This window comes from Seriola aureovittata, chromosome 3 (genome assembly GCF_021018895.1).
Source record: "Seriola aureovittata isolate HTS-2021-v1 ecotype China chromosome 3, ASM2101889v1, whole genome shotgun sequence".
Lineage (NCBI taxonomy): Eukaryota > Metazoa > Chordata > Actinopteri > Carangiformes > Carangidae > Seriola > Seriola aureovittata.
This window is the reverse complement of record NC_079366.1, coordinates 25,683,878-25,696,364: the sequence shown is the minus strand read 5'-3', so window position 1 is coordinate 25,696,364 and position 12,487 is coordinate 25,683,878. Positions and strand designations below refer to the sequence as shown.

Genomic DNA, 12,487 nt, shown 5'->3' with positions numbered 1-12,487 from the left:
AGCCATGACATTAACCATCGCCCCTGCCACTAGATGTCCCACTAGACCACCAGCATCTCAGGCCAAAACAAATGTGTTGTCGGCCACAAGCCCCCCCACCCCCTTCACGTTCTCAGTCACCAAGGTGTTACAAAGCCCAACGAAAGCGGCCACTAAACACACAACAAGAGGCACAACAGAATAAAGTTACCCTGTATGAGAGCCAACAACAAAAAAAAAAAATCCAGCCACAACCGTTTGCCCCATGCTAGCATTGCTGTTACATGCTACACAGCAACGTTGGCAGTAAGCTAGCTAGCCATAGCAACAGCAAGTTAGCTAACTGTTACCATGGCCAACTGTAACCGTCGCTAATGAAAACAGACACGTGACATTAAGTAGTAATAAAGTTACTTACACATCTAGGAGAAGAAAAGCAGGTTCCCAGTCAGGCTGGAGCTCACACGGTTATCCATCTTGGTAAAGTAAAGCCAGTATTCGCACCGCGGTCGGACTGGGAAAGAAATAATTCAGCTATAGATTTATCTGCTCGGACCAATCACACTGACTGTAAGGTAGTAAAAACTTGAAGAACTGTATGGATGTTTTGATGGGCCGCCGGCCGACCAGAGTTTGAGCCACTAGTCCCCGTGGTCAGTTCGCCTGTGCTCTGGTCTTATCTCTCTCTTTGTATGAGGTCTTTTTAGATTAAAACTGTGGTTTCTTTGGTGGAGGGATATTTTGGAAGGTTGCTTTCACCTGAGCCATCTCAACTATGGGTGGTCCTTGTGTCTTTACACATGTGGGGAGGAACAGGGGACACGCACATGTATTAACATGCACGCGCTGCCAGACCTACCTTCTTTCTCTGCTCAGGACGTCATTATTATATCTTAACATACAAAACAGTTGTTTTCTGCTGTCATCATTGATTATTATTTATGCCTGTGCATTCTTGCTCTGAAATGTCAACATATTTTCTGTGTAGTTTCATTCATTTGAGTTACAGGAGTGTATCTTGTTGTTTGAACTGCAGCACTGTAGCTTATTCTTATTTCTAGCACCAGTAATTTTCCAGTGTATTAGCTGAACTACTTAACTGATTTAACCTCATTGCAATGTAATGTTGTTTTAATGTGTCTACTGCTGCCATCTAGTGTACATACTGTGAAGATGATTTTTGAACACTACAAGGCTAAAAGTATGTGAACGCCTCTGTTTTTTATGGTGTGGGTCAGTTCCAGTAAATGGTCATGATAATACCACAGCATACAATGATATTTTAGACAAAAGCTTGCTTCTAACTTCACAGAACTGGCAACTTTGTTTTTCTGTTTCAATATGGCAAAACATGGTGCATAAAGAAATGTTTTTCCCCATTTTGGTGTGGAAGAACTTGACTATCCTGCACAGAGCCCTGAATCCTGAACTCAACTTCATCCAACATCTTTTCCATGAACCGGAACACCAACTGTGAGTCAGGCCATTCACCAAACATCTGTGGCCGACCCCACTAATAATCTGAAGTCCCTGCAGCCAGGTTATAAAATCTTGTTGAAAGCCTTCTCAGAGGTTAGTGGATGCTGTTATAGCAGGATTAATGCCTGCAGTCTTGGAATAATGAGATGTTCAAAAATCGCATATGTGAGTGATGTTCAGGTGTCCACATACTTTTGACTATACAGTGCACATTCAATCGTTTATTACCACTCCTGACAATATTGTTTAGATATTTCCTATTGTGAAACAGATGCATGACAACTGATTGCTGTGCCAAAATACTGCAAATTTTGCCAAATTATTGGCCTACTTTAAAACGCCATAAACAGTGGACAGGTTCGTGACAGCTGGATCCAATGAAAGTGCTGTTGCGAACAGCGGCTCAGGGGAGTTTGTCAGCAGATTTGTTCTTGTTTTGTTTAATTTGCTCCTGTCTTATTTGCTGCCTTATATTAAACAGGAAACACTGACCTTCTTCAAGGGTAGAGATAAGAGATAGAACAAACTGATGCATGCACCAAAATGTACGCACACATTGTCAAATTATCACAGTATCTGTTTGCCCACCGATAGCCATGTCCAGCCAGACGGTGTGAGTCAGCAAGAGACACAGAGGGAGAGTTTTGTTCTGTATCCTGTGACAATAATGACACGCTTCAGGAGAAAATTTGTAGGTTGTCTAACATCCTATTGATAGCCTTATACAAATCTGACTGGTTCTTTGAAATCCCACTCTTGCTTCACATCTGTTGTGCTATCAGTCTGTATGACTTAACTACACCACTAAGTGCACTAAATAGGTGTGGTCCACTCGGCTGGTAATCATTTGGCTGTCAAAATCATACAAAAGATTAAATCTACTCATGAATGATTTAACATTTCAGATCAAAACTAAAATTGCACCATACTCAAACACAATTCCAGCATTTTTAATAACAGGAAGTGTACAGTACATGTTTATATAACCTCAACAATATGTGTGTTTGGGTCAAACAGTGGATCTTTGTGGGAGGATTAACGAGAAACCTTCCATGACTCATACCTGGTGTAAATATGACAGAACGTGTCTCTATCTTGGTTGTGTGTGCATGACTGACCATTGCTTTATGACTGCCAGACATCAGGCTTTGAGTTCCTAGGAACCCAATAACAAAACCACGTGGGGATAATGGACCAAGAGCAAAACCGATAAAGGAAATGGACCAAAAAATGCAAAACAATGGAATAGACACACCAAGTATAGGTATAGCATTTTAGATCAGCTTACTGGGGATGGTGAGTTTGAATGGTGAAACATGTTGAGATCTGATTATATAGTTGTTCACCATGGCTGAAAATGATAGTAACCCACTAATCATTTCAGTAGTGGTGGACTTAATAAGTGTGTATCTGCAAATAGTGTACTTCTTAATCCATTACATTCATGTTTTGACATTTTGTATTTATGTTGTACAAATGTTATGCTGTCTACTTGGTCAGATCTCTAAATGAAAGATTTTATTAATGAATAAATGTCTAATCTCTTAAGCACATTTATAAACAAGTAAATATGGCTGTTTGCTTGTCCCAATGGTTTCCAAGTTTCTGAATGAGCTGGTAGTGGCTGAAGTGCCATGATTTACGTGGCCCTGGAAAGTGTCCCCCTCTAATATGACTATATGACTGTTGACATGCAGTAAAACGACATTAAATTCGTTTATGTTTCCATGCAGCCAAATGTCATTGGGCTGCTGGTCTTTAACAACAGAGTCAACAACTTGACCTGCCGTTTTGAATCGTGCTTAACATCATGCGAGAGAGAGGGGCAGAGGGAAGGATCTTATTGGTGGAGAGCAGTGGTGGCCAGCCTATAAATGCTTGTAGAGGAGAGACCAGAACCTGTGGCATCTGCGGAGGTCACAGGAGTCCGTTTCCCACCAGTGGTCGCATATTGTCGGTGGAAACAGCTGTTCTCTCAGGGGCACATGCATCAGGTCAGCATGTCTATGTCAGGACGTCCCAACACGGTGCGATTGGTGTTCCTCGGAGCGGCGGGGGTCGGGAAGAGCGCGCTCATCCGCCGTTTCCTCCACAACCGCTTTGAGCTCAAGTACACGCGCACAGTGGAGGAGCTTAACGTGCTGGAGTACGACACCGCTGGGTCAGGGAAGATGCATCTGGAGATCTTGGACACGAGCGGCAGCTACTCGTTCCCGGCCATGCGGGAGCTCTCCATCCGACACAGTGACGCTTTCGCCCTGGTGTACGCGGTGGACGACCCGGGATCCTTCGAGGAGGTGCGGCGGCTCCGAGACGAGATTCTGGAGCTGAGGGGCGGTAAGCGTGCGCCCATCACAGTAGTTGGCAGCAAAGGAGATCTCACCGAGACCGAAGGTCGCGTGCTGCTGGCGGGTGATGTCATGGCTACAGTGGAGGGCGAATGGGACGCCAACTTCGTGGAGGCGTCCGCGCGCACAGGTGGAAACACGGTTGGAGTTTTCCGCGCGCTGCTGCAACAGGTGGACCTGCCGCACCGGCTGAGTCCTGCGTTGTGCAGGCGGAGAGACACGGTGCCCAGCCCTGCAGCCAAGAAAAGGCCACCACTGAAGAAGAGCAACAGCTGTGTCCTGTCATAAGAACATCTTCTGTGTTTGATGAAGGACTCTGCAGCTGGACTGCTCGTGTTCAGGTGTTGCTGGTCATCACAGTACTACACCTGGTTTGTGCAGCGGTGGAAATGTCCCCTATGAACTACAGCTATGACACTTTACTGTCTTTAGTCTGGGCAGTATAGTCATGATAGTTTAGGGAACCCCTGCTTACATGCCATGCACTTTATATGTGTTTTGTGTATATTTTTATATTATGCCTATAAAATAACTTTTGTGAATTTTGTCTGTTTCCTACATTTTCTGCACACTGCACATCGGTATTAAAACCACATTTTGAGTGTACTTTGTCCAACGAAAGAGTGTTTTATTTAAATCAAAGCACAAACATCACAGTATCAAAATGCTGCATTATAAGTAGAAGTTCTGCATTCACAATTTTACCTAAAAAAGATTATTAGCAAAATAGCCTACTTGAAGTATCAAGGTATAAGTGCTCCTAATGCAAAATTACCCCTTAGTATATGTGCAGCATTTTATATTGTGGCTGTTTGAAGTAAAGCTAATGTTAACTGCTTAATCTACATTATATTTTACTGATATGTAAAAACTTGAGCTTCAAAGTAACTAGAATAGCTGTAGAATACATGTACTGGGCAAATTACAACATTTGCCTCTGAAATGTAGCTGAGTAAAAGTATGAAATATCATAGAACTACGTCACATCAGTACAATAGGCTACCTCAAAACTAGACTAAGTACTTCAGTTGCCTTACTCCAAGTCAGCAGCCCAATTAAATGATTAGGCGGCTGACAATATGTCCCTTAAACTCTCATCTTGCCCAGTAGGCCTAAAACCTCTTAACCAACATTAATTTTTGATTTTGTGCTTTTTATATTTTTTACAAAGACCAAGACATTTATAGAAATTTTTTTTTCCTGACTCCAATCCTATCTGAGTCAATCTCCCTCTACTGCTCTAGAGTTTGGGGTGTCCTACAACATATTAAAATCTACATTTTTAACTTGTCACCGTGGGTCAGTGTATAGATCAAGACAGACTGTTTCATCATCAATGTCAGCCTCCATTGTTAGCTTTAGCGGATGCATGGAGGGGATATTTAGATGTGTCAATGCTCCATAAAAATAGCTCCTCTCTGTATAAAGCCACGTCGTGCTGTTTAACACACACACACTGTCAAGTGGAACAAAGCGCATAAACAAACCCACAAATCTCATGGTCTTTTCATTCATCTATCCTCTCCTCATCCACTTGTTCTCCTCTTATCTTCCTCTACTAATCCCATGTCAGTTCTATAGTCTGCTGCTGAAAACAGATATAACACTTGTGGGCACAAAAAGATCAATAAGGAAGAGGCGTAGATCTTCCGGGCCACACAATGGCTATAAGAAAAGATGAAACAGAATACACAAATAGATTTTTTTTTTTTACATGACCTGGATGTTGCTGCAGGAGTTTGGAGTTTACTAAATATAATTTCTGTGTTGATTAATCACACATTTGTTAGAAATTTGCACCAGTGAGGACCTAGAACAACTAAGACAGGTGCGCCATCCTTTAACCTGTAGCTGATGTCAAATTCTAGTTATAAGACCTTCATTGTTTACATTTGTCGCTCATTTGTCCTTTTAATGTTTTCTGTGTCTCAAGTAATTAACACACAGGCAAGGTTGTACTAATCCATCATAGGAGAACTGTAAGGCTTGAATCACCAAATATCTTCATTAACAATACATCTGACAGTTATTTTGTTTAATAAGCAATTGATTGTTAAATGTATGAAATGTCAGAAAATAGTGAAAAAGGCCTATCATTGTTCCCTGAAGTCCAGGTTAACATATTCAAATTGATTCAATTTGTCTGATCAATATCCAAACCCTCAAATATTGAGTTTGCTATCATAGAAAAACAAAACTAGAAAATATTATTATTCAAGAACTTGATACCAGTGAATTTTTGACTTTGCTTTGCTCAAAAAAAGAAGACTTAAATAATTACTTATTAATCCTTTAAAGTACAATGTCCAAACAAATAAGACAACTTATACATTGTTTGGAAGCTGTAAGTCTCCACATTCTGTGCAAAGTATTTTAGGAGCTATTGACACAGAATTGGTTCAGACCTGTGGCTACCTTTTTATACAGTCTATGGTGGTCACACAAAAGGTCCTTCTACAGGCATTATATTCTCTTTTGAGAATAGTAACCTTTATATTTTGGATAGGCCCAATATCATTTTCAGGCTTGCACAGGGGTTATCTGGTAAAATGACTGACATTCATTTTCTGTCATTCAACTAACTGACTGATCCGCTAATCATTTCAGCTTAGTCACTGTCCACCACTGATAACCAGTGGACTAGAAACTCAGGGATCTACAATGCTCCTCAGAAAGAGATACATCCTTTCACTTTAGATCCTTTTGTTTGTTCTTGACTGAAATGTTAACCTAGGATGTTTTAGTCATACTTACACTGGGGATTGTACACAGTGCTGGTTTGCCATTTATTTGAGTAAATAATTTAAAATAATTTCCTCCTCAAACAGTAAATGACCACTAACTCCACAACATGAACTTGTACTCAACAACTGTTTGATTAAATCCCACTAGGACTACATTTCCCGTCAGTATTGCGTTTTAGGAACTCACGGGCAACAAGCGACAGCCTTTCAGCCAATCACATCGCAGAATATGACTTTCTCGGTCTGTGATTGGCTATTTTTGCACCGATCTTCCCACGATGCTTTGCTGCTCCGCCTTCGAATTCAAATCGAGTGGACCAATCAGAGAGCGCCGTAACGACCGAGGCAGCATTTTAAACTTGTACCAGAGACTGTTGTCAAAAGACAGGACGGGGCAACGCTGCAGCCACCGAGGGACAAGTCTGGCGATTAATTTCACGGCTAGCTCAGGTTATTTTTTTTATCTTGAGATTAATATGCACAAAATTTTTCCTGTTGAATCAAATGTTTGATTAACGTTCGCGTTCAAAGGTGGTTAACGTTAGTTTTGATTTGAATTCAGAGGTGTATGGGAGCCAGCTAGCTTCCAGGACTGAACAACATCGGTTAAGCTGTTTTCGACACTTCGACTGCTGAAGAATTTTAAACGTTTCTTTAAAGACGCCGAGAAGCATTTTAATCGAAAATGAGTGCAGGTATTCCGAAGCCGGCGAATCCGTCGGCCCATGTCGACCCCAAATCAGCTCCTCTCAAAGAAATCCCAGATGTTCTGGTGGACCCACGAACCATGAGGAGATACACGAGGGGAAGATTCCTCGGAAAAGGTGGTTTCGCCAAATGCTATGAAATCACAGATGTGGAGACGAAGCAGGTTTTCGCCGGAAAAATCGTGCCCAAGTCCCTCATCCTGAAGCAGCACCAGAGGGAGAAGATGTCCTCAGAAATCGCCATTCACAAGAGCCTCGACCATGCGAACATTGTGGGGTTCCACGGGTTTTTCGAAGACGACGACTTTGTCTTTGTTGTCCTGGAAATCTGCAGGAGAAGGGTGAGTGTATATGGAAAATACGTGCTTTCTCTCCAGTGACCACATTTCTCAGGGCCAACGGTTATCACGGCGGTGTCTTCCGTTGTCTTCCCAGTCCGAGTGTAGTTAGCTGAAACCATGGGAAAAAACAAGTAAATTCTGAACATGGGGCCACTTTTAAATAATGTATGTGCCATAAAGTCAACAATTAGATAAAAATCTTTCGTTTTTGCTGAATTTGACCCCCTTGTATGTGCTGAGCAGGTCCCCTCCCAAATATCTGCATTGTATTCATTGTCCAGTCCATTCACTAACATTTTGGGTTTATTAAATCAAACTAGTTCACACTACATCCCTCTTTATTATTGCCATAGTGGCCTTACAGCAAGAAAGTGGGAGTTATAGACTTGGTCTGAAGTGATTTATTATAGTTTTCATTGCCATAATGATATACGTATTAATCCAATAATTTTCTTTTCTATTTCAGTCCTTGTTGGAGCTGCACAAGCGTCGTAAGGCTGTGACTGAGCCAGAGGCTCGCTACTACATGACACAGCTGCTCAAGGGTGTCCAGTACCTGCACAACAACAGAGTCATCCACAGAGACCTGAAACTGGGCAACATCTTCCTCAATGATGACATGGAGGTCAAGATAGGTAAGTGTCACTGTTGGATTGCAAATAATGTAACTTAACCCCAGTTCTCTTACAATGATGATGGTAATAAATATCAGAAACATTTACCAACACTCAAAAACCAACCTCCAGCGCAGTAACAAAGGATAAGACACACCCTAACCCTCACATCAGACCTTTGTCACACTTCCTGGATGACTGGTTTCCACTGACTGGTGGAAAGATTTCTCATGAGAACCAAACACACAAATAAGCCTTCAATTAGGATAAATTAACATTGTGTCCTGGAAAAACAAACTTTTTAGTCTGCTGCTTTACAAAAGCTTGTCTGCCTCTCCTCTCTAGGGGACTTTGGCCTGGCCACTAAGATCGAGTTTGATGGCGAGAGGAAGAAGACCCTGTGTGGAACACCCAACTACATTGCACCAGAAGTGCTTTGCAAGAAAGGCCACAGCTATGAAGTGGACGTCTGGTCGCTCGGGTGTATATTGTAAGTTTGGAAACATAAGCAAACTCTGGAACAGCACTATTCCACATGATTCAGCACAGTCGGTTCAAACCCCCCATCTGTGTTCTCTCAGGTACACTTTGTTGGTGGGTAAGCCCCCATTTGAGACCTCCTGTCTGAAGGAGACCTACAACCGCATCAAGAAAAACAACTACACTGTCCCCTGGGTAAGCGGAACTAACAAAGTACACAATCCCTTCAAAATAAAGTTTTATATTGTTTCTTTTTTTTTTTTTTTTTTTTTACACAATTATTTTCCCCACTCTCATGACCTGTCATAACCTGAATTCAAAACTCTCTCTGCAGCACATCAACCCGTCCGCATCTGCTCTCATCAAGCGGATGCTGCACGCTGATCCTGCTCAGAGGCCCACCATCGCTGAGCTGCAAGCGGACGAGTTCTTCACATCCGGCTACATCCCCTTACGTCTGCCCACTACATGTCTCACTGTGCCCCCGCGGTTCTCCATCGCTCCCTCCACAGCTATGGAGCTCAGCCAGAGGCGCCCCCTGACTGCTATTAACAACAAGGGTAATGGTCCCAGTAGTACTTGACTTAAGACAAATTACCAAAGTAGTCAGTTCAGACTACAGATTAAAGTATGATGAAATGTTGGGTGGCACAGCTCTCCAGATCAGTGGTACTCAGTATCCCAATATAAAGGTCTGTGTTTTAATGACTTATTTTTTTTTTTTTTTTTTCCCTCTTTCCAGCTGGAACAGAGAAGGTGGACGTTAAGGATGAACCTGTTCAAAGGTGAGAGATGTTTGTACAATGTCTAGAAGTGCTCACTCTGAATCTGTCAAGCTTCAGCAAAAATACTTTCTCTCCCCTTCCCTTTTTGGTTTAATTGGCTGTTATTTACTCTTCACTTTGTAGAAATTACATTTAAATAATTAAAACTTTAAATTACAGAGTCTTACACCACTATAATTGTCTTTCTTTTTATGTTTTCATTTGTGTGTAGGGAGACTGAGGCGTCAGAATGCCACCTGAAAGACATGCTACAGCAGCTCAACAGTATCATTGCTGCCAAGCCCTCTGAGAAGGCACTCATACGCCAGGGTGAGTGTAGAGTCTTTGGTTTCACTGACGACTCTTTTTCATGTCAATGTTGCACACTTTAATGGTTTGTACGATCTGTAGTACGACACTACATACAAAACATTTGTTCCATTCGTGTTTACAGAAGAGGCAGAGGATCCTGCATGTATCCCCATCTTCTGGATCAGCAAATGGGTCGACTACTCTGACAAATATGGACTAGGTAAGAAATAAAACTGATTCCACGTCCATCTGCCAGTGACGCTCACACTTTTCTAAACCTTTTTTTGTCATTCATCAAATGAGATTGAACAAAAAGTTTATTTTTCTAGTCAATCTGGTTCTTATGGACATTAATTTACACTAATTTGGAAAAGTGAATTTATAGTTTTAGTCAATCACTGACATCACTTAAACTATAGCTGAGCTACCACGCATGATTTTAAAGCGACATCTTTGACCCAGTAGTTTGTAGATGCAACAGTTGGTTTGCAAATTCATCATTTGTCCTTAACATCTCTCATGAGCCTTTTTACAGAAGCAGCATTTTACAGTTTGGTGTATACGCATACAGGTTGGACTGTTTATCTTGAAGCTTGAGCCCAACTGATAAATTGGCCAAGACAAGAAGTCTGTGTATATGCCGACCAATAAAAAGAAATGACAGTAATAAAATGCAAAAGTTTCTGTATATGTAATGTAATGCGATTCCGTTGTTTGTCCACCAGAGAGCAATTGTATTGTTATGCAGTGGATGTTGGCCATGAAATTCAGTGCTGCTGCGTATTTCATGTTTTAAAAAAGAATGTCACTTGTGTGTTTCAGGCTACCAGCTCTGTGACAACAGCGTTGGCGTGCTGTTCAACGATTACACTCGTCTGATCATGTACACCGACGGAGACAGTCTGCAGTACATCGACAAGACGGCGGCTGAATCCTACCTCAGCGTGCGCTCTTGCCCTGCTACCCTCAACAAGAAGGTCAGGAGTTTACTTATTTCTGCAAAGATGACCTCTAAACATTCTCAGGTTCATTTAGTATGTGTGTGTGTGTGTGTGTGTGACATTACAGGAGCAACGTTGTAAATCACTTAATATCCTCCATTCTTTTTTTTTTTTTTTTTTTTTTAAGAAGCTGTTCTTATTATGGTCTTAATTTCCATGTACTTGTTCTGTTTCCTTGTAGATAACCCTGCTGAAATATTTCCGCAATTACATGAGTGAGCACCTGTTGAAGGCCGGTGCGAACATGGCACGGCGGGAAGGAGATGAGCTTGCCAGGCTTCCTTACCTCTCCCTCTGGTTCAGAACAAAGAGCGCCATCGTCCTGCACCTCACCAACGGCACCGTTCAGATCAACTTCTTCCAGGTGAGACGCGCACTGTAACATCTCTGCGTTTTCTCACATTAGCTGTTGAATACAATTTTTAGTTTTTCCTCTTTTCATGATATGCACGAATCCTGAACCTACGTTTTCATTACCCCTCCTCTGCCAGGACCACACCAAGCTGATCCTGTGTCCGCTGATGGCCGCGGTGACCTACATCGACGAGAAGCGAGAGTTCCGCACCTACAAGCTGTCTCTGCTGGAGGAGTTCGGTTGCAGTAAGGAGCTGTCCAGCCGCATCTGCTACGCCAAGCTCATGGTGCAGAAACTGCTGGACAGCAAACTCACCCCCGCTGCACACTAGACCACCTTTTCCCAAAGTCTTCAATCACAGTCTCTGTCTTTAATCACCGGCCACTTCTCCCTGGCTGTCGGCCTCTCTGAGGACGGGACAGACAATTAACTTCTCTATTTTATTGAAGAGTTGCAGTGTAATGATTTTTATGTCATCTTTGAGGCTTTGACATGTACCATGAAAATTAATCTTTTTTTTTTTTTTTTTCCCCTGTCCTCTATTGTTTATAGAAACTCACTCAAGTCGTATCTGAATTGTCTTGGTGAAGTTTACTTTTGACAAACGCGTTCCTGCAGCCTGGCACACGACAATGTTCAAATGAGTCTGTGAGGAAATGATGAATGTTCTGTGTTCCCCATGTTCATCATCTTAAAGTTTTTAATGTTCTTCTTTGATTCACTCCGCTTATGGGTTGTTTGCATTTGTTCATATATCTGTCTCACGCTTTAAAACCTAAAGCCAGAGTGGACAAATGTGTAGTGGGGGACTTGAGACTCGGACTGGCTGTGTAGATGCAAAAAGCCTCTCTGGTCTGCTTTTGTCTGTTTTTATCTGTGTTGTATGTAGAGAAATGGACCATGTCAATAAGTCTTCATCATGTACATTTTTCCCTTTTTTAGTTTTACTCTTTCATAAAAGTCTATTTTAGATATCTTTTTCAACAAGATGTACAAACTTGTACAGACTGCTGAACATGTATACGTGTTGTAAAAATGGTTTAATTTTACTCAAGTCTAAATAAAGATTCTCTTGAACAAGACAAAATATATGTTTTTATTGTTTCAGTCACATTTACAGCTTGGAAGATAATGGCGCTTAACAAAATTCGAGCACCTTCAAACTGGTTACTGGAAACTTTTGAGACTATGTGGAAAATGTAGCTAACCTCATCTAATTTGTTTTAATTTAAAGTTAACAATGTAAGTGGCCACCAGAGCTGAATGCTGCCTAATGTTTACATTCCGGGGTTTAGCACACCTCGTGAAGTAAAAGGAAGAAGGTGAATGCTGACGTCAGCTGACGTCAGACGCCACTTTGGCT

General features: G+C 41.8%; 2 protein-coding genes across 2 annotated transcripts; both read left to right on the top strand.

Moving 5' to 3' along the window:
• The first annotated feature begins 2,469 nt into the window (after window positions 1-2,469).
• rasd3 (RASD family member 3) lies at window positions 2,470-4,348 on the top strand. The gene has a single exon (XM_056372870.1). The coding sequence runs from the start codon at window positions 3,333-3,335 to the stop codon at window positions 4,092-4,094; it is 762 nt and encodes a 253-aa protein (XP_056228845.1). The 5' UTR covers window positions 2,470-3,332; the 3' UTR covers window positions 4,095-4,348.
• Window positions 4,349-6,875: 2,527 nt separating this feature from the next.
• On the top strand, window positions 6,876-12,228 carry plk1 (polo-like kinase 1 (Drosophila)). Its single transcript, XM_056371961.1, has 11 exons — window positions 6,876-7,598; window positions 8,065-8,233; window positions 8,558-8,702; window positions 8,794-8,887; window positions 9,027-9,252; window positions 9,435-9,477; window positions 9,689-9,786; window positions 9,911-9,988; window positions 10,591-10,745; window positions 10,951-11,133; window positions 11,261-12,228. Exons 1-11 carry the CDS (start codon window positions 7,236-7,238, stop codon window positions 11,453-11,455), a joined length of 1,749 nt encoding a protein of 582 aa, XP_056227936.1. The 5' UTR covers window positions 6,876-7,235; the 3' UTR covers window positions 11,456-12,228.
• The last annotated feature ends 259 nt before the right edge of the window (window positions 12,229-12,487 follow it).